This window comes from Heloderma suspectum, chromosome 4, assembly GCF_057233095.1.
Source record: "Heloderma suspectum isolate Gila_16-S chromosome 4, 16-S_ref, whole genome shotgun sequence".
Taxonomy (NCBI): domain Eukaryota; kingdom Metazoa; phylum Chordata; class Lepidosauria; order Squamata; family Helodermatidae; genus Heloderma; species Heloderma suspectum.
Window position 1 is genome coordinate 59,943,857 of NC_139461.1, and position 27,812 is coordinate 59,971,668.

At 42.4% G+C, this 27,812-nt stretch overlaps 1 protein-coding gene across 1 annotated transcript; it reads right to left on the bottom strand.

The window, feature by feature from the left end:
- Positions 1 to 426: 426 nt before the first annotated feature.
- Positions 427 to 25,814, bottom strand: DNAJC5B (DnaJ heat shock protein family (Hsp40) member C5 beta). Its single transcript, XM_084849417.1, has 4 exons — positions 25,438 to 25,814; positions 14,737 to 14,950; positions 12,149 to 12,320; positions 427 to 872 (listed from the first exon to the last, which is right to left on the bottom strand). The coding sequence occupies exons 1-4, from the start codon at positions 25,542 to 25,544 to the stop codon at positions 778 to 780; spliced, it is 588 nt and encodes a 195-aa protein (XP_084705543.1). The 5' UTR covers positions 25,545 to 25,814; the 3' UTR covers positions 427 to 777.
- Positions 25,815 to 27,812: the final 1,998 nt, after the last annotated feature.

Genomic DNA, 27,812 nt, shown 5'->3' on the forward strand with positions numbered 1-27,812 from the left:
TGACCTATCCTATGGCTGTCTAGCTGCTGAGTAGCGGCCATAGGATTGCACCCTTAATTAGTGTCTAGCCCTTCCTCCAAGGGGCTGGCAGAATCAGGCAACAATCGTCTATGGGCAAAAAGATTCTTTTACCCTTGTCACTTGTTTCACATGTATATTCCCTAAAGGGAATAATAATAGTTAATTTTCCTAACTATGGAAGGAATGGCAAGGTAAAGTACCATGGCTCTGAAAGAATTTTAAGCTGGAAAAAAATGTACACTAAGGGCCATACGGTTGCAACACTATGCTGGAAAAAGAAGTCAGGCGGTCTACTAATTTCTAACGTTCCTAGGATTAAAGAAGAAACTACATCCAAATCACCTTAGTCTAAACTAAAAATTAAGTGCAATTACGCAGAAGGCTAGGGACATTTTCACACATGACACTAAAAGAACTTTTGCATGTCTGATCTCTCTTGCGTGAATGTAAAACCAATACCAGTGAGAAAACAGATTTAAGTTTCCATTTTAAAAACAGCTAGTTTCCATTTTATATTCCGTGTCAGCAGCATTCATACAAGCAAGTAAACAGTGCTTGAGGACTTCAGAGGTGCCCTTACAGTGTGTTCCAATACACGTTTTCTCTGAAGTAGGTCTTAACTGAGTTCAATGGGGCTTGCTCTCACATGTGTGTATAGTGCAGCAGTCCTAGTGTTATGTCTGAAAATGTTCTAAACATGCTTTATAAACTAGAACTCTTTCAGTGACATTCAGTGAGACTCTAGTCGCTGCTGATTTATGAATCTGTACGGTAGCTGCGATGACTGTCTCCAATAAGCTGGGTTTTCTCAGTTGCATTTGTCGGCTGAAGCAGAATTGGAATTTCCCCATCTAAAACAAAGAAGAACATGAGAATTAGTGATGTTATCCCATTCAATGGGTAATTCCTGTACAAAATTGACTGCAGCCAGGAATGGCTAGTAGTCTAGTTTATGACTATTATCATTTAAGGGTACAATGCACACAATCCAGTGAAAGATAATCATTGTAAGTCCCATTGGGAAAGGGGTAAGCAGATCCTTAAAATCTTGCATTGAGTTAAGACAATGGGTGTGTTGATATAGCATAGCCAATATTGTTCCTACTTAGAGTAGACCAGACATGGGGAGCATCAGGCTCACAGGCCAAATCAAGCTCTCTTGGGGCCCTAATCCAGCCTTCCTGGGTTCTTCAGATGGCACCGCCCCATTCCACTGGTCCAACCCCCTTTCCCCAACTACTGATTGTCTGCTGTTCGTTTGGTGTTTCCCTGGCTTTTTTGCAGTTTTTTCCCATTCTAAAAGGTTGAAATGCTTCTCCTAAAGGCAGGTTGCTTACCTGTAACTTTAGTGCTTCGAGTGGTCAACTGTGCATTCACACATATGGGCTCTGCCCCTGTGCGGAGCCCTATTCAGGAAACTTCTAAAGCTGAGGGAAAAAAATTGGTGGGAACCCCCCCCCCCACCATCTTCTGCGCATGTCTGAGTGGGTTCCTGCCTTCCCCCTCAGTTCGTTGAGACCAGCTAGTTGGCCTCGTTACAGAGGAGAAAAAGCCTACTTCAGTACCAACAGCAATAGTGACTTCGATACCGAAGCGGGGACGGTGGGAGGGTTGTGTGAAAGCACAGATAACCACTCAAAGAACTACAGTTACAGGTCAGCAACCTGCCTTTCTTCTTCATGGTCTCAGTGCATCACACATATGGGCGATTAACAAGCTAACTTACCAGAGGTGGGCAGCTGCATCATGATATCCTATTGAAAAATCGAAGAAAGAACAGCAAGGCCAAAACTGCAGTCCTCTCTTGCTCAGACATTGAGTTGTAATGTGAGAGAAAAGTTGATGGCCTCGACCAGGTCGCGACTCTACAGACCTCCGGTACTGACACTCCCTTACCGAAAGCGGTCAAAATGGAGATTCCTTTCATTGAATGAGCTTTGGCTGGGCCTTCTAGATTGGCTTATGAGCTTGCAGGACTCAGTTTGATAGCCTTTAAGATCCAAGAGGCAAGTCTCTGTGAAGATACTGGCATTCCCTTTTGTGGACTGCTAGCAAACAAAGAGCCTCTGTGAGTGACGGGACTGTTCTGCTCTGCTTTTATAAAAAGCAAGCGCCCACCTTACATCTAAAGCATGCCAGGTAGTCTCCAGCTGGGAGGAAGGCGAAGGAAAAAAAGTGGGAAGTATGACATCCTGATGGGGATGAAAATCTGATACTACTTTAGACAGGAAAGGAGTATCGGGTCTTAGAATCGCCTTGTCCCTATGGAAAAAAAGGTAAGGAGGCTCCACTCTCAGTGCACACAGTTCACTAGACCTACGAGCTGTGGTAATGGCAACCAAAAAAGCCACGTTCCAGGAGAGAAGTCGAAGGTCCGTTTTAGCCAGAGGCTCGAAAGGCTTCGAAGTTAGCATTTTTAAAACAACAGATAAACTCCATGAAGGAACAGGATCTCAAACTGGAGGATCTAAATTCTTAACACCTGAAAGAACTGACGTGCTAAAGGATGAGTAAATACAGTAGAACCTTGAACAGAATCATGAGATGCTGAAATAGCTGCCAGGTACACTCGAAGTGATGCAAGCTTAAGTCCCTTCACAAAGAGCGAGTGAAGGAAGGTAAGTATACAGCTCAACTGAGTGGAATGAGGAAGAAAACCTTTGGAAGAAGTAAATGAAGAGAAGGGCTTCTACTTAGTGTCATAAGATTTTCTAATAGATGGTTTCCTAGCTGCCAGTAGTACTTAATGAACTTCATTGGGTAAAGAACTCAACACAATTGGATCCTCCATGCTGTTAGTCTGAGGGTGTTAACTTCTGGGTAAACAATATGACTTCTGTCCCTGGTGAGCAGCGTCGGTATCAAAGGTAGGTGGAAGAATTGCCTTTTCGCTATGTCGAGGAGTAGGGCAAACCACGCCTGTCTCAGCCACCATAGAGTGGCAATAATGCAGTCCATGGCATCTGCTCGGATTTTTTGGAGCGCCTTTGCAATGAGGAGAAATGGAGGAAATAGGTAAAACACAGTTCCCGACCAGAGAAGCTGGAAGGCGTCTCCCAGAGACCCCTGGCCCACTTCTCTTAAACAGAAGTTTGGGCAAACAGCGTTGCAAGGCGTCGCAAACACATCTACCTGAGGAGTGCCCCATCTGCTGAAGATGTGGCAAAGGCATACCAGAGCCAGTTGCCATTTGTGGGACATTGTCAATCCCCAACAACTGAGTCATACACAATATCAATTCTATCTTAAGGAGTGCCTCCAACAACACCATGGACACTGCTCAACAAGATCGGCCTCGGAAGGTCTTCTGTCTGTCCCATCAGCCAGGACAGCTAGGCTGGTGAGGGCTAGGGAGAGGGCCTTTTCTGTGGTGGCCCCCACTCTGTGGAATTCCCTCCCTAGTGACCTCCGCCATGCCCCCTCTTTGATGAGCTTCCACCAGGCTTCGAAAACCTGGCTGTTCAGGTGGGCATTTGGGGTAGGTTAGAGTGTTTGTCCTTTCCTTTTTACAGTAATGTTGTTTTGTTCAGTTGATTATGTAAATTTGTTGTATTTCGTGTTGTTATTTGTATTCTATGCCGCCTAGAGTGGACGGGTAGCTGGCCAGATGGGTGGCTAATAAATCTAATAAACAAACTAACAAAACACAATCATGCCCCAGCCATGAATATCTATCCCTTGCAAACCTCCGGTCATTGTACTGGTAGTGCATCCTAGGAGGTAGAGACCAAAATGAATACCTATCCCATTCCCTAACCCGGGATCGAGACCTGTAATACGTCTCTCTGTCATACTGATCCCAACGGGGGGTTCTCAATCTATCCAATCGCACGGAATCCAGTGAAAATTCTTGGTAACAATGTTCTAATGGTACTAAAGCGGAGTGTAGTGAAGAAAGCGCCGGAGAGGATTCAATAACCCTTGGCGTCAAGACGTCTCTAATTTCTCCTTCTGATGCTGATGCAGTGGGGGCCAACTCTGGTATCGATACTGAAGAAGTCCTGGGGCCCACTGTCGACACTGAAGGGCGCGTAGCTACAGTTGACTCTCGTAACGGTGGTGTTGTCAGTCAGTACCAAAACTTGAGCTGGTTCATTACTGGTCGTCAGCACAGGCAGTAGCTTCCCAGATTCCTTTTGTTTCTTCTTCTTTTGCCCTTCCACAGTGGCTTTCAGGGCTTTTGCCCTTTTTTGAGAGCTTTTTTGCATAGAAAGAGTCAGATGCCGGCTGGGAATAGGTGAGTCAGCCTGGCCCGTGGTGAGAGCCAGGGACTTAGAACATATTGACAGAGAAGATTGCACTTTTTCTGACCTTGCTGTAGGCTGTTGCTTTGAAGCCTTGACGGAACCGAATCCACAGCGTCCAAAGCTTTCTTCCACAACACTGCTTTCAAGGGGTCTGAGCAGTGGCACTTCGTTTGTTTTGTAAAGTTCATGCAGCGACAGCAAGTCTCTACCACATGAGACTCCCCCAGGCACAATAAACAGAGAGAGTGTCCGTGTGTAGGGGGCAATTTACTGCCGCATTGCAGACATTTCTGAAAAGGGCCCTTAACTGCCATACATGCTGTTCCCCAATCAGGGGGAAAAAAATCCCAAGGAAAGAAGTAAACTAATCTACCGGGTTTTGTTTTGTTTTTAATAAGAAAAAAGTAAAACGAAAGGAATAAGAATAAAAGAAAAACAGAGCTACTCAGTGAAAAAAATTATCTGAGGAGAATGAAGTTCCTGATAAGGCGTCCTTTTAGCAAGGTGGTCGAAAGAGAACTGAGGGGGAAGGTGGGAATCCGCTCAGACATGCACAGTAGACGGTGGGGGAGGGTTCCCGCCAAATTTTTTTCCTCAGCTTTAGAAGTTTCCCGAATAGGGCTCCATGTAGATGCACAGCCCATATGTGTGATGCACACAAACTACGAAGAAGGCTTAGTTACTGGCGGTAAGAGCTTTAAGCTGCAATGTGATGGTATTTTTGGTATGGTTTGTATTTTTGGCCCACCCCATTTTGCCTTCAGCCCCACCCACTGAAGTGCAGCCTCAGAGAGTGTCTTCAAAACTGAATACAGCCCTTGGGCTGAAAGAGGTTCCCCACCCCTGGGGTAGCCCCACTGAAGTAAATGGGACTTAAGTTAGACTAAGATTGGTTACAATCCAGAGATACGTATTCTACTTACAAGTCTCCACATTGGATGCTCTTTTATTAGGGTTCTGCTCTCCAGAAAATATGGGGAGGGGCAGTGTTCATCTAGTTTTGCGAGCATAGCCACATGCTGCTGCGTTGTCTCTGGGACTGGCTGCAGTCCATGTATAAACAGTAGCTTGCTATGCTCCCAGCAGGGTGCTGTAGCACTCTTGTGCAAAGCCTGGTACTTTCCCCCCGCTCACTCCAGGATGGCAACACTATGGATTGTACAAGCAATGTTGGTCATGTACCCTAACCTATAGTCCACACAGCTCACAGCAGACAAAAGGAGACACATGTTGGACTGACTTGCCCAATACATCTAGACTGCAGGGATTGTGTTGGAATCAATGAAACAGCACCTCTGACCCATTAAAGTATAGCCCATTCAATGTGTCCTTAGATACTTTGATGAAAAACAAAGAACGGTCAATCCTTACTTCTGCATAACAGAATTTTCAAGCAGCCACAGGCAAATACTGTGGAAGAACTGGACACTACCTGTACATTTCTGTTACTCATCTCATTTTGTTTTATCTTGGAAACATGGTTTCTACACTACACAAATAAGTGCTGTTGCTTATTCCCTAGGCCCATGTCTACAGTTGCCTATTGTTAACACTGTCTGGGGTTGTTTCCCACTAGAATTATAAAGCAATGTTGTGTCAGGCGAAGTTCCATTTTGACTTTTCCAGCCAGCTGGGATATTACCATTTAATATGCCTTAATAGACATGTCCCATGATCAGCAATGATGTTGTACAATGTTGCAAATGGTGCTTGTTCACAACTTACCCTCTATGCACCCACAGCTTTCCTTGGTCTTTCAGGCCCAAATCCAGGTTGGGAGGATGGAGTGCCTGGGACCAGCAAATGTGCCCCCCATTGTCCTGGTCCTGTCTTGCCTTATGTCTGAGCCTTACTGTATTGCTAGAGGAATCCTTCTGTGATTTGACCTATGCCTGTCAACTGTTAGTTGCTTATATCAGTAGCTGACAGGATAGGTTAAACAGTGAGAGGAGGTCCTCTTCCTGCACCGTTCACCATCCTTATGGTGGCTCAAATCCAGAATAAGAAACTTGAACATTCATAGCATTTAGTCTTATTGTAGTGGCACACAAAAAAACTCTCCTTCAGCATTAGGCGGTACAGGACCAGGGGAATGTGGGTCATCTTCGCTGGTCCCAGGCACTCCATCCTCCCCATCTGAATTTGGGCCTGAGAGACCAAGGAAAAGTGGAAAGTTGCAGGCAAGCACAATTCGTAACATTGCACAACATCGTTACTGATCACAGAGCATCATCCTTAGCTTCCAGTTTCCTGGCTTTTTGGAGCTTGAGTCAGCATGAAATAGCCTTAATACTGTTCTTCAGCTGGCAGGTTTTATAAATCATTGATAAACAGCATGGAAGACAAGATACAACTGTGTAACATACCATAGGCCAAAGGCCAAGCAGATGTCCACCAGCACTACTGCCTGGAATCTGCCTCCAGGAAACACCAGACATATTATGTAATGTGACATCCTAAGGCCCCATCCCAGCAAGACAATCCAGAAGAATACTGTGGTGGATTGTACTGAAAACCACTGAGAGTTCCAGCAGAACCAAGGGCTCTCCAGTCCGCTCTCCAGTTCATGGCATGGGTCATCCACCAGAGCAGGGGAGGGAAACCTCAGGCCCAGGGGCAAAATCTGGCCCTCCCAGGGTCCCAATCCAGTCCTCCAGGGTTCCCCAGATGACCACGTGCCTTCCTCTCGCCCCACCCCCTTTCCCCCAAACACTGATTGTTTGGTGGTTTTCTGGCTGTTGTGCAGTTTTTTACTCAGTCTGAAAGGTTGAAATGCCTCTCCTAAGGTTTACTTACTGGCAGCAAGGGCTTTAAACTACAATATGCTGGTATTTTTTGTATTTTGGGCCCCAGCCCTTTTGCCTTCAGCGTTGCCCACCACTGGAATGCAGCTCCCAAGACCTTCCCCAAAATGGAATTTGGCCTTGGGTTAAAAGAGATGCCCCACCAGGGTGACCAACGTCATTTGAAGCCAAAGTGAAATGGGTCAAGATAATCAGTCTCATCTAGGAAGTGTTGTGGTTGGGTTATCACTGCATGCTCGAGCACCTTCTCTTCAAAATGCAGTATTGAACACTGGCTGGTAATTGTCCAGTACAGTGTCATCTAGAAAGAGCTTCTTTAGCAAAAGAAGAAGCACTGCAATTTTCAAACTAGATCTTATAGCTTAGCTCCCTCTCTCAAGGAAGCATTAATATCTCTGCCCATGTGGCCAGTCCCCTCTGGCTGCCTTAACTAGCCAGAATGGGCAAGGTTTGTGCACACAAATGATAACAGACCGTTTGGGCGTTCTAACAGCCCACTGTGGCTTATTTAAACCAAGATGGGCTGCAGTGCATGCCAGCAGCCATTTTGAATATTCAAGCTGCAGCCACAGCTTGTGTCATCCGAATCCGGGACCATGGGGTTATGCAAGGGGCATAACCCATGGTCCCTGAGTTTGAACAGCTAGACAAACTGTGGCTTGAATGTTAAAAAACCACTCGGCACATGCTATAGGTCACTGCGGCTTAAACAAGCCATGGTGGGCAGTGGTGGTCATGCAGCCTGGGTCATAGCTGTTTTCTGAACCGCATGGTAAAGGACATACCTATCCTAAAAAAAGCTGTTCCTGGGATTTCAGAAAAACCTGAACATGAATATCTAGGACAATCAAGCTTGAATTTGTCATAAAATAAAATTGCCACCTGGGCTGCATTTGTTTGATCTCCGCTTCAGTGTTAGGCAATTTAAATTCTGCATAAATGCACAAAACATAGATGCAAATTGTCAATGGCCAGGCCTCACACCCAGGAAATAATCCTATGGTAGAGACAGATCTCCTACCACCCTGCAAAGGGTTCACCATTTTCAATCAAGTACATTGTTTCAGCCAGCATCAGCTTGTATTGGTTAAAATTCATTTTCTTTCAACTGTTCTTTCAGTTGAAATAACACCTCCCTCCTCAGAGCAGATTCATTTGCTATTACATGTTCAGATGTAGACGAGGGTTGACACATCTGATTTTCTGAAATAAGGAACACTATAATTTCCATCACATTTATGTAAATAGCTTGAGATTTGAATAGATTTGCATAGGTTCCCCCCCCCTCAAATTTATTATCTCATAATCAAAAGTTCTGACTGTCACCTAGTCCAGGTTCCTGTGATTCCACTTTTCTTTTGCTTAAAAAAAAAGTTCTATGCTTTTAACTGCTACTTAACATGCAGAACCTCAACAGGTACAGCTTTCCCTCAGAACAGGATTGCAGCAATTGCAACCCTACTCCAGATAACGTCTATATGACATGCAGTTATTAAAGTCACAGTTTCTTTGGGAATCGTTGCTCCACAGTCTCCTTTTTACTATGCCAGCTTTGGTCTTTTCTTGTAAGAGAAGTATTCCAGTCCTGTAATGATAAAACATATTCCAGGGATGTGCTATTTTAAACATTGTTTTGTATGTCTTCAGTTCAGGCACAGAGATGGTTTGGGGGTAGCAGTCATCCAGAACAGCTCTCACTTCCCTTAGCGAGTGTTCCTTGCAAGTGTTGAGTCACAATGAAGAAAGTAATGATGGGAACCAAACTGGCTGTTACCTCAGTAAAAATGTGGTCCCAACTCCATGTTTGCCAAAATAACGCCAAATGCATGGATAGGGGCATTTACAGCTGAGGACAGGCAGCAGGACGAGAAGAATGCTTAACCCTTCCTGCTGACTGCAAATGGCCTTTTCAGAAGTGGCGTGGTTAGGTAATTTTAGACTCTGAACTTTATGGTCTTATGGGGAGAGGCCCCCCAGCCCTCCTCTCCTTTCTTCTGAGTGGAGCCCTGGACTTCTGCCCTGAAGTCCTAACTTGATGGCATCATTATGTCCTCTCCCCCCATCTCCAAGCCAGATTAATAGCTGATTTTGGAGCCTAGCTGGGAAAAATTGTTGCACACTGCACAGGAGGTGGTTGCAGGAGAGAATTAGCAGGCAGGGGAAGGGCTAAGTATGTATGCCCCACCCACCAAGTCTCCCCTCCAAGTGCCCTTCCTTCCAGGCCGTGCTTTAGCATTATGAGAGAACATGAGTTTGAGAATCTCTTTGTTTAACTTGTAATGCCTAGTAACGCCCTTAACAAGAAAAAGTCATTCTTATGAAAATTATTCCATATACTTTAGAAAATACCCAGTACTATTTTATAACATTCTTGTAAGTGACAGAAATGCAACGAAAATTATCACTGCATTAAATGTCATGTATTACAGTTGATGCACCCCATGTGTAAAGAGCAACATATGACTCATGATACCTTGTATAAGGACCATCTACCGTGGCATAGGTGGTACCAGAGGCGGCGGGGGGAGCACCCAGCCAGACAAGCTGATCACCCACACACTAGGGGTGTGCATTGGACAAGATTTGGTTCAGACCCTGCTTTGGCACTTCGGAAAGGGACCCTATTTGGCTTGCATCAGTTTGGGGGCCATCTGCTTTGACTCGGTTCTGAACCTGAACCTCACTTCGGTAAAGCTTTGCGTATATCTCTTCATTGACTATAATAAGGAAAGCAACAAACAGCTGTAACCTTTTTGCTTTTTGATAGAACTGGATGAAATCTGCAGGAACAGTCACCCCTTGTAAGTGGATGACACCCCTCAAGCTGTTCCTGGAGATCCTGAGCAGACTGCAGACACACAATCACAAAATACAGCGAAGACATAGGAACAGCATCTGATAAGTTCCTTCTACACCCCTCCCCAAAGCACTGTGATTGGAAGTAATAAAGAGAATCCAAGTTAAGTTATTCCCTTTTTGGAAGCTAGAGCTGTCAGTCACAGAACTATACCCCACCCTCCTCTCTCTCCCTGTTGTTTTGCTTATATGGAGAGCTGGAAGCGGGGGGGGGGGGATATTGTCTGTGTTTCTGTATTGCTCTGAATCACCCCAAAGCTTTGGAAGAAGCTTGATTTGGTTCAGGCTACTTTGGAAGACATCAGCTTTGCAAAGGACAAGCCCCAAATCTCTCCAAAGTGGCCTGATTCGATTCTGGATTTGGGACCCCCTTACAATGAGCACATTATTGAGAATTATACTGTTATCTCTCTTACAGAAATCTAACATGTTGGACAAAGCTCTCTCCTCATTCCAAAATGAACTTTACCTTCCTTTGCCCCCCCCCCCCGCCCTTTTTATGGTGCCACCACTGGTCCCAGATCAAAAATGGATTTGTTTAACCAGAAGGTTAAACAAACAACAACATTTCAGCAGTGATGTAGGGCAAAAAACTACAAACAACACAATATTTCAAAACTAAATGAACTTGGGTATTGCGGCCTAGTTAAAACTTCCCCCTCAGTGTGTAACTGCTCACCATACAAACAGCTCAGTGAATCAGAGATGGAAAGCCCTGGAAGGGAATTGAAGAAAGATTTTAGGGTGCAATTTTCTCTGACGGCCATGGCTCTGGGCTCTGGATAATGCCTTTCTATTCTTAATTTTCTAATATCCAGTGTTCAGGAGCCCAAGTATTTAATTTATGTCACTCTACATTGGCATTTTACTCTCTGTAACTACCCAATCAGTTTTACTTTGTATATTTGTTTCAAGTTCACAACCACTAAAGAACTGGGCAGAAATTACATAAGACAAAGCCCTTTATTTAAACATGCCTGCTTCCAATTCCTCTTTTTCTTATCTTTTGTGTCTTGACTCTGTGCTGTTTTCCTCAGGGTAGTTGCCGCCCTCTGTGTTACTGTCCGCCACTCCAACTTTCCCAACTAGTGCATTGATACAATATTATCCCTAATATTGATACAATATTATCCCTCCCCATTGAAATACTCTAATTCAGTAGCTCCCTCCCCTCAATAAAATTTCATTAATATACCATTTTGGCAGCTCTCTTACATAGAAGCCTTGCTGCCAAATTGTTGATAAAATCAGAGGCTGCTTTTCAAAACATTTTCTGGCAGAAATGGTAAGTGGACAAGGAAAATACATTCAACATGTACTGATGTACAGCTTTTCAGCCACAGAGAATAAGTAAGGGAACTAGCACCTCTTGTGGAACTGTTGCTAGTTACCACTAAAGCCACAGAGTTTCTATCAAGAAAGAAAAACGGGACACACTGTGCTGTAATGAAAAGCCAAGGTCACAAAGGCAAACAACCTATTCCAGTAGAAATGGTGTGGAGAAAGTGGATAGGGAGACATTTTTCTCCCCCTCTCATAATACTAGAATCTGGGGTCATCCCATGAAGCTGATTGGAGGGAAATTCAGGACAGATAAAAGGAAGTACTTCTTCACACAGCACATAGTTAAACCATGGAATTCACTACCACAAGATGTAGTGATGGCCACCAATATGGATGACTTTAAAAGGGAATTGGACAAATCAATGAAGGATAAGTCTATCAATGGCTACCAGTCATGATGCCTATATGCTATCTCCAGTGTCTGAGGCAGTATGCCTCCATATATCAGTTCCTGGGGAGCTGTTGTACTCATATCCTCATGAGTTTCTCACAGACAGCTGGCTGGCCATTGTGTGAAGAGAATGCTGGACTAGATTGACACTTGTTCTGATCCAGCGTGGCTTTTTTTATGTTCTGAACCCATCATAAAGCAAGAAATTAAATTTGAAAAGAGGGGAGGGGGGAAAGCATACTGATTAACAGTGACATTAACAAGCAGCCACCTGTTGAGCACTAAAAGTAACCTGTGCAGCAGGTTGGGAGGCATTCAATTAACACTTCTTTCAATTTAGTATCCTTTCTCAAATTAACACCACCAAAGCTGATCAGCTGGAGTGAAACCCCAGGGTAAGGATTTGAGAAAATAACTGTGTGTGTGTGTGTGTGTGTGTGTGTGTGTGTGAAATAGTACATCTGCATCTCCACAATAATAAGCACCTCTTTCCATGTCGGTCTTAATTTGCTCTTCCAGATCCTCAGGAGACATGCAAAACTCACGCTCTTCTTTTGGGGGTTTAGGCTTGCACTTTCCACAACAGCAGTTGAAACAGCAGCACAGGCAGCAGCAAAAGTAGCAGCCAGTCAAAAGGCCACAGAGTGCAAACAGGCCCTTGGAGGAAGCAGAAGGGAGGAAGGGAGATATAGTCAAAGACTTATGAATGGAGGGTTCATGATACCCACCATTGCTGTTCACATGGAGAAGTCAAGCTAAGTTGGGTTTTAGCAACAATTTTGAACAACTGAATTGATACATCTTGAGTGGCTCTAGAGACATCCTTGAACAATCCTTGTCTAGGGACAAGATTAGCAGTATCCTAAACTGGGCTTGTAAATGGATGACTTACTCGGTTGCTTGTTATGTTCAAAGTTTATTTCTATACCGCTTTTTGGCCACAAAGTGGCCAAAAAGACTCCCAAATGTTAAAATGCAAATACAACACTCAAATAAAACAATAAAATACAAAATGCAAACAAATTAACTTAAAAGCAGTGATACAGCTAACAACATCTAAACATGTAAATAAATAAAAATGCACAGCATCAGGGGCTAGAAACAATTGCCTTAATAAAAGACTCAGTGAAAAAAGATGGTCTTCCAACATCCATCAGAAGGATGAAAGGAAAGACACCAGGCATGCCTTCCAAGGGAGAAAACGCCAAACTGAAGCACCGCAACGGAAAAGGTCTGATGCCATTGAGTAGGCACACTCAGTTGCTTAGATGACCACAAAGAGAGGCTTTTGCAAATTGGAAGCGATTTGGTTAATTTTTTCTTTTAGGCCATCAATATGTCTAAAATTATGTATATAAAAAAGAGGTGGAGAGGACACGGACCAGGGGGTGATACCTTCTGTGGACTTATTTTGAAAGGCTGCTCTTGACAAAACAAACTTGCGCATTTGTACAATGTACTAAACTGTTGTTAAGCAGAGAACTCTAATGACCAATATGTTTTACAGCTCTTCACTAAATACTAGCCCCTGCCCCCTGTTAACGAACGTATAGGTAATAGGACATATTGAGTTAAAATTACTGGTATACTGAGAATGTAGAGTAACCCAATTAAATTGATTAGCAGTAGATTCAGGGACAGACAAAAGAAAGCATTCACATAGTGCATCATTAGCTTCTGTAATTCACTACTACAAAGTGTGGTGATAAATGGACCTTTGGTCTGATCCCATCAGCAGGGGTCTTCTTATGTTCTTATGATAACATATGGAGTAACACAACAGAAATAGGAAGATATGAATCCTTTGGTGGCATCAGAAAGATAATTACTTGCAGTGACAGTTTTGGAACTGTTTATAATATGTTTATATTTAGAGTTGATTATATTTAGAATTGATGCCATTTTAAAGGATTTGTGCTTTTAATAGCTAAATGGTAGGCAGAAATTCAACAAGTACAGCTCTTTTAACACTACATCACTATGCTGTGGAAAGGTGCAATTGTTAAATATCTGTCAACTCATGCAGCTATAAAATTCACAGGGACCTATCTGGAGAAAAAGGTGGAATCCCTTAATGATATTGTACTTTAAATTTGATCTGATAAAGCCAAAGTGTGAGGGTAGAATATAAGAGTATTACATAATATTCATATAAAAACTCACTCCTATGCAAAAGGCAAGTCTCGTGTGTCAATGTTCTATTTAAATTAAAAATCTCTTCTGGCCCAAAGACTTTGTAACTAGAAATAGCAGTGAGAATAACACATTAGGTGTGAGATCTGGCACATTTTTGATGCCTGAGGCCTAATGCATTTGGTCATACTGACTGAAATGCTAATGTCTGTGATACGTACACCCACAAATGCCAAATTCTTACAATTACATAACAAAACAAGTGAGTAAGACCTCTGATGTCATCAGAACCGCAAGATCCATTTTCCTCTGTTGTGCTTGTACTGTCCTGTTCCTCTTCCAACCTCTTCCTCCTCACATCTTCCACTTCCTTTTCCCAGCCCCTTCACAAGGCACCCAAGGTGTGCCCTAATGGTACACAGTGTTATGTATTACTATTGCTTACGCATACGCCATGCCATATATAGCCCAGAATAGGGCTAAGTTTGTACTGCAATAACTGATTAGCTGGTTGTCACACCAAGAGGACTTTTCACTTTGAGCAATGAGTCATTTTCATTTAGTCATTACTGAAAAGAAAGTCAAAATTAACCTGGAGCTTCAGCTTCAGATATAATTAATGTCTTGAGGCGATAAAAGTGTCATGCAGCATATTTAATTAGTAAATGAAAGGGACAAGGAAACATCCCTTAATAAGCACTTTCATGAAAGCATGCATTATTATACTTTTGCCATACTTGCTGAAGCAGTTGAGACATGTCAGCCATTTCAGCCAAGTTCTTCCTCATCCTGAAACTTGTTCTAGACTGACTTCCTTAGAACTCTGCAGAGCTTCTGTGCAGTTTCTGTGAGAGCTGCAGTAGCAAGACCAAAGCGAACTACAAACCAATGGTTCTGCATCACTGAAGAAAGATGCACGACCTTTGCATTCAATGCTTACCTTTGCCCACCAACTAGAAAGCATGAAGTATGTATTGACGTTTTCTTCACCAAATTGTTCTGCAATGTACAGCCCTAATGATCCATACTGGTCATAAATGTTTCTTTTGGAGACGTCAGTTAGTGTTGCATGAGCATTGTTGATTTCTTTAAATTTTTCTGCAGCTTCTGGGTTATTGGGGTTCTTGTCAGGATGATATTTCAGGGCCAACTTCCTTAAACGAGCAAAGAAAGATGAAAAAAGCAGTATTAGATCGCATTAGACTGGAGGCAGGTTTCTTTCCTGAGCAGAATGTTTAGACTGCACATTTTAGTTTTAGATCCATGGTTTAAAAATGAAAATAAAGGACTGAAAATAAAGTGAATGTGCTTTAATAAGGCAAATTAACAGAAAAGCAAAGGCCATGTCAAATGCTGTAGTATATGGCCAGATTATAGTGGAATTGTGTATAAAAGGAAGCCAAAACACACTTGGAAGATGAATGGCATGCAGTTTGAGAGAGATTTGCATAAAATCATTTATGAAGAAGTAGCCAGAAAATATATTGTAAAAACATAAAATGTTTTTACAATATATCTATCACAATATTTACAATCACTATATCTACAATATATTGGTATCTTTCAAGTTGGATGCATCTGATCTTTCCAAAAGCATGTTTCCTTGGACATTTCTGACCATTTGTGTCTTCAAAACAAAAGTAGGGAAATGTTGAAATGTAACACGATGAATGTAGTTTGTTGAAGGTCTTGTATTTGGTGCAGAGATTATTGGAGCCCATTATATTATGAAAAGAAAGCATTATTAAAAAAAAAGGCTTCAGAGGTCATAATTGTTGTACTGCAGACATTAAAAATAAAGATTTCGGAAGGCTGGTCTACCTTTGAAGAAGTAACTTCTTATAACAGGTAATTAGAAGGAGCCCTCTAGTGGCAACAGAAATAACTGATAGACTTTGTTCTTGTGAGACAGTCTTCCCTCACCCTCCCCCAAACCTAAAAAAGCTATGTCAAGTATACCCACAGTTAATAAAGGCAAGCCAAGATGGGCAGATTGGCTAGCAATGCTCATGGTTGCTCATAGAACTGCTTAACTGAACAATGGACTCACCTGTAAACCAGACATTATTCAGCAAAAATAAACAAATTAAGTAGCATTTGTTGTTGTTGTTGTTGTTCAGTCATTCAGTTGTGTCCGACTCTTCGTGACCCCATGGACCATAGCACGCCAGGCCTTCCTGTCCTGCGCTCTCTCCCGGAGTGTGCTCAAGTTCATATTCATTGCATTGGTGATGCTATCTAGCCATCTCATCCTCTGCTGTCCCCTTCTCCTTTTGCCTTCAGTCTTTCCCAGCATCAGGGTCTTTTCCAGAGAGTTTTCTCTTCGCATTAGGTGGCCAAAATATTTGAGCTTCAGCTTCAGTATCTGTCCTTCCAATGAGCACTCAGGGTTGATTGCCTTTAGGATGGACTGATTTGACTTCCTTGCAGTCCAGGGGACTCGTAAGAGTCTTCTCCAGCACCACAGTTCGAAAGCATCAATTCTTTGGCGCTCAGCCTTCCTTATAGTCCAGCTCTCACAGCCATACATTACTACTGGGAAAACCACAGCTTTGATTACACGGACCTTTGTCGGCAAGGTGATGTCTCTGCTTCTTACTATGCTGTCTAGGTTTGCCATAGCTTTCCTCCCAAGGAGCAAGCTTCTTTTAATTTCATGGCTACAGTCACCGTCTGCGGTGATCTTGGAGCCCAAGAAAGTAAAATCTGTCACTGCTTCCATTTCTTCCCCTTCTATATGCCAGGAAGTGATGGGGCCATATGCCATGATCTTAGTTTTTTTAATGTTGAGTTTCAAACCAGCTTTTGCACTCTCCTCTTTCACCCTCAACAAGAGGCTCTTGAGATCCTCTTCGCTTTCTGCCATTAGGGTGGTATCGTCTGCATATCGGAGGTTGTTGATAATTCTCCCAGAAATCTTAATTCCGACCTCTGATTCATCCAACCTGGCGTTTCTCATGATGTACTCTGCATATAAGTTAAATAAGCAGGGCGACAATATGCACCCTTGTCATACTCCTTTCCCAATTTTGAACCACTCGTTTGTTCCATGTCTGGTTCTTACGGTTGCTTCTTGACCCTCGTACAGGTTTCTCAGGAGACAGGTAAGGTGGTCTGGTACTCCCATCACTTTAAGAATTTGCCACAGTTTGTTGTGATCCACATAAACAATGGCTTTAGCGTAGTCAATGAAGCAGAAATAGACGTTTTTCTGGAATTCTCTTGCTTTCTCCATGATGCAGCGAATGTTGGCGATTTGATCTCTAGTTCCTCTGCCTCTTCGAAACCCAGCTTGTGCTTCCGGTAGTTCTCGGTTCGCATACTGCTGAAGCCTAGCTTGTAGGATTTTGAGCATCACCTTGCTGGCATGTGAAATGAGCGCAATTGTGCGGTAGTCTGAACACTCTTTGGCGTTGCCCTTCTTTGGAATTGGAATGTAAACTGACCTTTTCCAATCTTGTGGCCACTGTTGAGTGTTCCAAATTTGTTGGCATATTGTGTGCAGCACTTTAACAGCATCATCTTTTAGGATTTTAAATAGCTCAGCTGGGATACTGTCATCTCTGCTAGCTTTGTTGTTAGTAATGCTTCCTAAGGCCCACTTGACTTCACTCTCGAGGATGTCCGGCTCAAGTTCAGTGACCGCACTATCATGGTTATCAGGGACAATCAGATCTTTCCTGTATAGTTCTTCTGTGTATTCTTTGCACCTCTTCTTAATCTCATCTGCTTCTGTTAGGTCCCTGCCTTCTTTGTCCTTTATCATGCCCATCTTTGCACAAAACGTTCCCTTGAGATCTCCAATTTTCTTGAAGAGATCTCTAGTCTTTCCCATTCTGTTGTTTTCCTCGATTTCTTTGCATTGTTCATTTAAGAAGGCCTTCTTGTCTCTCCTTGCTATTCTCTGGAACTCTGCATTCAGTTGGATATATCTTCCCCTTTCTCCCTTGCTTTTCGCTTCCCTTCTTTCCTCAGCTACTTGTAAAGCCTCATCAGACAGCCACTTTGCTTTCTTGCATTTCTTTTTCTTTGGGATGGATTTCGTTGCTGCCTCCTGAACAATGTTACGGGCCTCCGTCCATAGTTCCTCAGGCACTCTGTCTATCAGGTCTAATCCTTTAAATCTATTCCTCACCTCTACTGTATATTCATAAGGGATATGATTTAGGTCATACCTGAATGGTTTAGTGGTTTTCCCTACGTTCTTCAATTTAAGCCGAAATTTTGCAACAAGAAGCTCATGATCTGAGCCACTGTCAGCTCCAAGTCTTGTTTTTACTGACTGTATAGAGCTTCTCCATCTTTGGCTGCAAAGGACATAATCAATCTGATTTTGATATTGACCATCTGGTGATGTCCATGTGTAGAGTCTCCTCTTGTGCTGTTGGAAAAGAGTGTTTGCTATGATCAGTGTGTTCTCTTGGCAAAACTCTATTAGGTTTTGTCCTGCTTCATTTTGTACACCAAGGCCATGCCTGCCTGTTATCCCAGTGATTTCTTGACTTCCTACTTTAGCATTCCAATCCGCTATGATGAAGAGGACATCTTTTTTTGGTGTTAGTTCTAGAAGGTGTTGTAGGTCTTCATAGAACCGCTCAACCTCAGCTTCTTCGGCCTCAGTGGTTGGGGCATAGACTTGAATTACTGTGAGGTTGAATGGTTTGCCTTGGATTCGTACTGAGATCATTCTATCGTTTTTGAGATTGTACCCCAGTACTACTTTTCCCAGGGCCGCGGTGGCTTAGTGGTTAAGACGCTGAACTACAGACTGGAAGGTCGGTAGATCAGCAGTTCGAGACCCGACTGCTGTGTGACGGAGTGAGCTCCCGTCTTCAGTCCCAGCTTCTGTCAACCTAGCAGTTAGAAAGCAAGAAATTGCAAGTAGATAAATAGGTACCGCCTCGGCGGGAAAGGTAACAGCGTTCCGTGCACCTCGGTGTTCAGTCATGCCGGCCACATGACCACGGAAGCGTCTTCAGACAGCGCTGGCTCTTCGGCTTAGAAACAGGGATGAGCACCGCACCCTAGAGTCAGACACGACTGGTTGGGGACACCTTTACCTTTTTTTTACTGCTTTTCCCACCTTTTTGTTGACTATGAGTGCTACTCCATTTCTTCTAAGGGATTCTTGCCCACAGTAGTAGATATGATGGTCACCTGAATTAAATTCGCCCATGCCTGTCCATTTTAGTTCGCTGATTCCCAAGATGTCGATGTTCAATCTTGCCATCTCATGTTTGACCACCTCCAGCTTACCTTGATTCATTGATCTGACATTCCAGGTTCCTAAACAATATTGTTCTTTACAGCATCGGATTTTCTTTTCACCACCAGACACATCCACAGCTGAGTGTCCTTTCGGCTTTGGCCCAGCCGCTTCACTCTTTCTGGCGCTACTTGGAAATACCCTCTGCTCTTCCCCAGTAGCATATTGGACACCTTCCGACCTGAGGGGCTCATCTTCCGGCGTCATCTCTTTTAGCCTTGTGATACGTTCCATGGGGTTTTCTTGGCAAGAATACTGGAGTGGGTTGCCATTTCCTTCTCCAGTGGACCACATTTTGTCAGAACTCTCTGCCATGACCTGTCCGTCTTGGGTGGCCCTGCACGGCATAGCTTATGGCTTCACTGAGTTACGCAAGCCCCTTCGCCACAACAAGGCAGTGATCCATGAAGGGGAAGTAGCATTGGACTGGACCCCATTTAGACATAAGAATACCTTCAAATGAATTAAGATTTTTTTGCAGTCTCTTCTGAACACCTATCTCCAATAGTGCAGGAGATGGAAAGAGTTTCCCAAAGACATTTGCTGTCTTTACTCTGCACAACAAGCAACAATGGGTAGCTTCATCCTCTCAAAACATTGCAGACAGCCTGCCAATCTGCCATTTCTGGATGAGACAAATTAAGTGCCTGGTGGCATCGAAGCCTGAAGTCAAGCCTGAGCGTGGTTCCCTCAGCCTTCACTTCTTCTTCAGAGCCACAACTGGAGAGGGGGGAATTAGGAGGAGAGGAGCAGTGTCATGACAGGCAGGCCCACCACACACTCTGTGCCAAGGACCCACAAAAACCTGCAACTGGCCCTGAATAGGAGGGAGGGATTCTTCAGCCATTCAGTGGGGATGTTTTGGCTAGGAGAGAATTAAACAATTGTGCTGGTGATGTATTGTATCTCTCCGAAGACCAACTGAACTCATTCTAGTTGTGGAGGAGGAACAAAATCCAGGGACTACTATAGTGAGCCGTATAAGATATGGTCCTTATTACAGAGAGCGCACTTTATCACAGAAATTTTAATCTGACAGCCATGTGCTTTGCATGGAATGATAAGGTAGGATTCCTGAGAATCCTAGTTTATTGTGAATGAGGTGTGTGCTGGTGCATGCAGCTTGTTCCCTCCCACTTGGCTGCTCCTGCTACTGCAAGCTGCTAAACATGAGCCAATGTGGTGTAGTGGTTAGAGTGTTGGACTGGGACTCGGGAGACTTGGGTTCTAGTCCCCACTTGGTTCACTTGGTAACTTGGGGCCATTCACTGACTCTCAACCTAACCTACCTCATAGGATGGTTGTGAGGATAAAATGGAGAGGAGGAGGATCATATATGTCATGTTGGGCTCCTCAGAGGAAAGGCAGGATATAAATGTAACAAATAAATACTAACCAGGACTGGAAGGTTTACACTATCATTGGAACTGGGGATCCTGGCTTGTCATTCTCTTTACAAGCCAGGATAGGAAACCAGTGTTTGTTCTTGGTTTACAAATTCTAGCTTGTCTGGGAGCAACAAGCCAGGATCCTTGGTATGGATGACATGGTAAGCTTAGCAGCTCACATTAGTGAGAGGAGCCAAACATGCAGCTCAGTCACAATAAGCCAGGATTCTGCTGTATCCTGGCTTATTGTAGTGCGCGAATGTGGCCATTATGTTGCTCACCTTAGCAGGCAACATCAGTGAGGGAAGCGGTGTCCCTAAAACAGGTAAAACAGCTTTCAGATATGTATAATTGTGGGCTGGATTGCAGCATAACAGTTGGCAATCCCAAAAGCAGTTTTCCTGCTGAACCTTCACTCATGTCCATGGGATACGTGCACATAAACAGCTATTGGTTCCTGAGTGTATCCCATGTACATGAATGTGTCCTAGCAACCTACTGTAACTCAAAGTAGAACGAAGTTCTTAATTGGAAATAATGCTAACTCTTTCACTGATAAATTTATATCAAACTGGAAAAGAAGAATCATGTAGCAGAACCACGTTTATGCATTTAAATAACATAGATGGTTTTGTTCTGGCAAGTACCAAGCTAACTAATAACTATAGGAAATTTGAAGTCAGGCATTATAGGATTATTATAGTGCATTGCCAACTGGTTAGTTCAGCAGCAGATTTTTAGATTCATGAAGCAAATTAGCACAAGTTAAAGGATCAATTAAAAGAAATCCAAGAGTCTGACTCATCATTTTGCCTTGCAAGTATTTACAACTATCCCATTAAGTGTGAATCCCTCTGATATTTCCACTTTATTCAGAAGCAGCCTTTGTTTTTACCTGTAATTGCTAATAAAGATGGATAAAACACCACTGTCAGTTTTACCATAGATCGCTATGTAAATCATCACTATTCATGTGCAATGCTAAATGAAATTCAGTTCACTTTGCATTCTTCCATGACAACTCTCCCCTTCAGGGATTAAACTAACTTTGTACCTCCTCCCCGCCCAGTGTGAAAACAACACCAAGACAGATAAGCAGGAGTCCACAAATATGGTCACCAGTGTCAATTATAAGTGTAATTGTGGTGACCAGCAGGGCAAGCCTCTGGTATACTCCACCATTGCATGGCTACATATTTACAAAGCCATGCCAGAAACAAGAAAGATGCACCAATGTGCAGAAGAAGCAGGGGAAAAACATCCAAAGGAACCATAAAAGGCTGATTTCATTTTTAGAAAGTTATCTGGTGTTCTACAGCAGCAGCACCACCACAGGGAGGTAGAAAAAGCCTCATTCAAAATGGCACCAGGATGTGTCTTGTGCTGGGATGCACTGCCAATGTCATGGGTTCGATTGTTACATACACTGCTCCTCTCCTGTAATATATCCTTGCCAGGCAGTAGAAATAGTAACAAGTTATTTATTTATTTGTGATATTTATATACTGCTAAATATAATGAAATCCCTAAATGGTTTACAAAAAAAATTAAAATCACATTTAAAATACAGTATTAAAACAATTCCAAATACAATAAGAGCAATACAAGGGGCAGCAAGATGGAGCAGCATGATTACTTTAATTATGAGCTGAGGAAAGCCTGGATGAACAAGTGCGTTTTTAGGAGGCTTTTCAAAGTTGCCACACTTTCTGCCTCCTGAGCTGCACGAGGGAGGCTTTCCAGAGAGTGGGCGTGGCGCTGAGAAGGCCTTCCATCAAGGCATTATGTGGCAACATTCCATTAATTTTGGAATGACCAGCAGGACCTCCTCTGACGATCTTAAAGATCAGTTGGGTAAATATATGAGAATGTGGTCTGCTAGATATCCTCGTCCCAAGTTGTTTAGGGCTTTGTATGACAATAACATAACCTTGTACGTGGATTGGAAGCTAATAGTCAGCACATGCAGTTCTTTTAACACAGATGTTATGTGAGCATAGCTGGGTGTCCCAGTAAGCACCCTAGCTGCTCTATTCTGCACTAGCTGCAGCTTCTGAACCAGGCACAAGGAGAGCCCCACAGAGAGCACAATACAGTAGTCTAACTGTGAGGTTACCAGTGCATGGATCATCATGGCTAGGCTAGCCCTGACTAGGAACAGATGTAGTTGGCATACCAACTGAAGTTGGTAATGGGTACTCTGGGGCACCAAGGTCACCTGGGCCTCCAGTGACAAAGATGGATCCAGGATCACCCCCAAACTATGTATCCGCTCCTTCAGAGAGAGTGCAACCCCATCCAGAATTGGCAAACGGTAGTAGTGGAGTAGTTATGTGGTAGTAGCGGTGGCAATAGTACAACAGTTGCTGATGTTATAAAAATTGGCTCTCATCTTTCCACCCCTTACTTTCCCACCTTATCCCCAGCCACCCAGATCCCTCCTTCCCACCCATTCCAGACCCCATCCATCATACATAATCAACATTTCCCTTATCATTGTCCATTGGGATTTCCAGCCCTCCCTTTGCCCCAGGATTCTTTTATATAGATTTTGCACCTCCTCCTCAATTCTTAAGCCTAGTGGTTTTGGAGGTGTGCTGAAGGAGTCCTCCCTGAGGGCCGTAGCATTTTGAGAGGGTCTGCTGTATGAAAGCAGCAAAAAGATGTACTCCTAAACATGCCTATGCTTGGCCCATATCTTTGCAAAAGGGCGGCGGGGGAGAGAAAAACATTTTATACGTCCCCGTCCACCACCTAAGTTCTTCTGAGGGTTATCTGCTATGGCTGCCTAATGTGAGATTAGCAGCCACATGCAAGAAGACCTTTTTCTTTGCCACCCCTCAGCTGTAGAATGACCTGCCAGTTGAAATGCAGCTGCTGACCTTTTTGAAGGTTTTTAAGGGGAAATTAAAGACTCTATTGTTCTGGGAGGCCTTCCCTTTTTAGAACTCTTATTCCTCTTTGTTGACTGTTATGTTTTTGTGCTGTGTTGTTTTTATTGTTGGATTTTTTGTTAAATTGTTTTTAACTTTGTACGCCACCTAGAGTATTTGTATATAGGCAGGTATACATTGAATAAATAATAAATAAATAAATATATTTTTAAAGATAGTAAGAATGTGAAGAAATCACAGAGAAATAACACTCTGTACTAGCAACTCAGGTATAGGGAGCTTTTCATACTTGTATAAAGTTATACAGAGAAACAAAAAAAAAGAACTATTACAGAGACTAGACCATTTCCAATTGTTAGGGAGATTGCTTGTTAATAGCCCATGATGATTGGTAGAGCATTCCTCCATGGTTAGGAATGTTTTGGATTGGGGAAGCTACCAGAGTTCGGAAAGTACACACCCCAACCCCCTCCTGCCACCAGCTAAGCTAAGAGAGGTGATGTGATTATGCATATAAGAAAAGAATCAGAACACAGAGAGCAGAGAGTTACCTGGGGGCTGTATCTGGAGATTTGAGTAGTGACGAGAGAGAGAGAGAGAGAGAGAGAATAATTACTTTTTATTATGTTGGATTTTTACATGTATGCAATCCCCATATATTTAGAATATTATTTACTTATTCTTTATACCTAGATGACATTCTAACAACTATGGAATTTCCTCCTGGTGAATGTGTATATATCAGGCCTAATACAATCATTCAAAGGAATGCTTGAAGGATTAAAATTGTTTTAATAATTTGTTGAACTAGCACAAGCATCACATAATAGTGTGCCATGTGTTTGTATGATTAAAACAATTGAAGAAAGAATCTGAATTGTCTTGCTATTAGAGATGATGAAAACTCATCAGATTCAGATCTTTGTATATAAAAGAACTATTATGTGTGTGTGTATCATGCCTTATTTGACTTTGAAAGCCCTGAACACTTTTTGATTCCAGGAACAGATGTAATTTACATGAGACCTTACCCATAATCTCCAGCTTTCTCATAACAGTAGTAAATTTATTATTTACATGCAAGTTTTTTAGCAATTTGTATAATAATAAAAACATTTGAAGGAAGCCCTTTAAGATACACGCATGTATCTTTTAATAAGATCATATCTATAAAGCAGAACTATTTTTAAGTGTGTGTGTTGGTGCTTTTTTATAAGACCTATGCTGTACCTTTATATAGTTTCTAATTTTTATTGCAGGGATGCCATTAAGCAGCTTAGAAAACATTATCAATTCTCTTCCTCCTCGTCATATCAGAGGCAAGTTAACTGTTCACATTTTCAGCAAGACATCTGAGTTTATGCAAGGCCTAGAGATCATTTTGTGATTATATCTGTTCTTTTCAAAATGGGCAAATGCTCCACTGCTCTTAGAGCCACATAGAACAGGGATGCAGAACCTCTTTCATCCAGGGGACTGAATTCCATTTAAGAGAAACTTTCAGGGGCTGAATACGAGTGGTGGGCGGGGCCAAAGGCGAAATGGGCAGGCCCAAAACACCAGCATGTTGTAGCTTAAAGGTCCTACTGCCATTAACTAAGCCTAAAGAGAGGCAATTCAACCTTTAGAACGGGAAACAACTACACAAAAGCCAGGAAACTGCCAAACAATTGGTATTTGAGGGAAGGCGGTGGGGCCATGTTGGGAACCCTGGAGAGCTGGATTTGGACCCCAGGCCTGAGACTGCACCTGATATGGAAGCTGCACCAGATTTTTTAAAAATCTCATATACTGTGTAGTCCTATGCATGTCAAATCAGATGTAAATCCCACTGAGTTTAATGGGCCTTACTCCCAGGTAAGTGTGCACAGGACTGCAGTCTTAAGCAAGTCCAGCCATCAAAGCTGAATAACTCAAGCTCAGTCTCTACCCACCAAACCGCAAAACTATAGATGACGGGGGGGGGGGGTAATGAAAGGGATAAAAAGGAAAATATTTATGGAAATTATTGATGATTACAATAATGTGTGAAAGGGGGAAAAGATGTGGCGATGTGCCTAGCAAATACGTAAGTCTAGACGTTTCATAAATACCTGTAACGTTTCTTGATTTCTTCATGGGACGCCCCTTTCTCAAGACCCAGAAGTTCATAGAGTGCTTCTCCTGACGTAGATAAAGCACGTTGCCGTTGTTCAGCCATTTCATCAATTCATTTCCAAGAACTCTAATTGCAAGAAAGGTCACCCCCAGGGGCAATATTTCTCAATTCAAGTCTTAAGAAAAATACAGAAACCTCAAACTGTCCCAATACCCCCTCTATTCTTTTTCTTACTCTGCGGTGGGTGAATACAGATGACCAATTTACCATGTGGGGAACTACATATTGCTTAACTCTGTGCTAAAATGCAACATTACAGATAACAGCCTGGTTTTGAACTATTCCTTGGTTGCTGTTGCTCCACCCCTTCTTACTGACTAGTTCTGTTGATATCAGGTGAAGATGATAGTCCTGCCTATCCCTCTATGCATTGCTGCAATGTTTTATTGCTACTTCCTGGTTCCTTGTTTAGGGAACTAGATGGTTAATAATCTCTTCTAATTTCTGGCCTTTGAAAAATAACATTATGTTGATTTTAAGCCTACAAAGCCTATTATTGATTTTGAGGTGTTAACTGAACATGTTAGTTTTTCACCGTAATGTTTTCATTGCAAGTGTGATGTGCATACAGGCACCTATCACACCTTAAAAGCAAGGCTAATCTTATATATGTACACTCCAACCAGCCCTCTTATTATACAAGTCTCACACAACAATAACTTCTCAGTAAAAACCCTCTCAAGCACACTAACAAACAATATTTTATGATAAATTCATTTATTGGAATCTTTCAAAATACATAAGCAAAACTTGGAAGAGGAAAAAGTAACCTCTGAATACCATGGAGAAAAAGAAGGGAAAACAAGCCGTTCCCTAAAAGTCTACTCTAGCCATGAAACTCTGTAGCTTGGGGAATTATTTCCCCACTTACTGTCATCTGCTACAGATTACAATTATAAGCTATTATATTATAATTACTGTAAGCTGCCAGCAGAACATATTTATTTATTTATTTATTTAATTTCTATACCGCCCAATAGCCGAAGCTCTCTTTCATGATTGTGTGGCACATACATATAATTAATAAATAAAATAATAAATGCATACACCAAGTGGTAAATATGAGGGAAGCCTTATCATTAGAATGTGTGCCAGGAATAATAAAAAAAAAAATGCTGGGGGAGGAGAGCAGCACCATATATATATATATAAAAGAAAAAAGTAGGCAAATTCCAAAATGATATTCGAAAATAGGATTTTATAAAATAGTAAAATGCCCTTATAAGATATTCTGTCCAGTTATGAGAAGCCTTGAGCTAACTGATGTATCTTGGGAACACATACAAAAAATCTCAAAAAACCCTTCTCTAACAGATATATAAACTACAGTGTTCAGAACACTTTTCTGAGTTGCCACTGAATTTTAGTAGGAGATATTATAAGAATTTCTGCAGACGTTTTTATAAGCAAGTATGCACAGGCCTATCTGCAGTGTGCAATATTCTATAGGTTTCTTAATGCTAAAAATTCTGTGCTATTTTAATAATGCATTGTCTTGTATTATTTTACAGCCCCCCTGAAGAAGGCCTTAAAATATAAATAGGCCGAAATGTGTGGGGCTTTTTTACAAATAAAATCTTTGCTTCCGCATCCTGAGACGTTTCTCGTCTATTCATGGGTCCATTTTGGATGCTCTCCTGCTGCTGCACCTTATAAAACATCTCAACACATTGGCAGAGAAACCCACACTACATTTGCACTAATACAGATGACCTAGCATCCACGTGGGAGAAAATATTTCCACATGGTAAACCGGTTGTCTGTCCCAGTAAAATGCTTCAAAGTGATTTGCAAAATGAAAATTGGCAATAGAATCAGGAGAGAATTGTGCACACAAAGATCCTAAACATGTTTTCCCTTGTTTATTTACAATCAATCACTGTATTTGTTTTAATCTTTGCAAACAATAATCCTTTCCAGCATGTCTGCAGATTCTAATTTCTCTTTTTGGCTGCAGAATACCCCTGCCCCCCACCCCCATACTTGAATAGTTCCTGCAAACATGAGATAACTTTCTTATCTCAAAAAACAGACTCAGAAATTCATATTCGTACCTGTACTGCTGGTTCCACCTGCTACCTTCCTTGGGTCCCCTAATATGTTGCTGTTGTCAGTTTCCTAGGCCCCTGATATTTAAAATATTCCAGGCAAGGTTATGTACAGAACATTTTAAATGGCCGCACCCCAAGGAATAAGGTGACGGAAACAATGAGACAAGTTCCCATGAAAACAGTATAGGGATATCTTCAGCCCACAGTACCCATGTGGTGAATGATGCAATGTCCTGTGCACATATGTGGAGTATGCTTA

What these genes read in the sequence shown, in the direction of transcription:
- DNAJC5B (XM_084849417.1), bottom strand. Translation starts at nt 25,544, where the DNA reads ATGGCTGAACAACGGCAACGTGCTTTATCTACGTCAGGAGAAGCACTC. An exon ending in TTTCTAGTTGGTGGGCAAAG is followed by an intron (nt 12,321 to 14,736) that starts GTAAGCATTGAA and finishes GCTTCCTCCAAG; the next exon opens with GGCCTGTTTGCACTCTGTGG. An exon ending in TAAGACCGACATGGAAAGAG is followed by an intron (nt 873 to 12,148) that starts GTGCTTATTATT and finishes TCTTTGTTTTAG; the next exon opens with ATGGGGAAATTCCAATTCTG.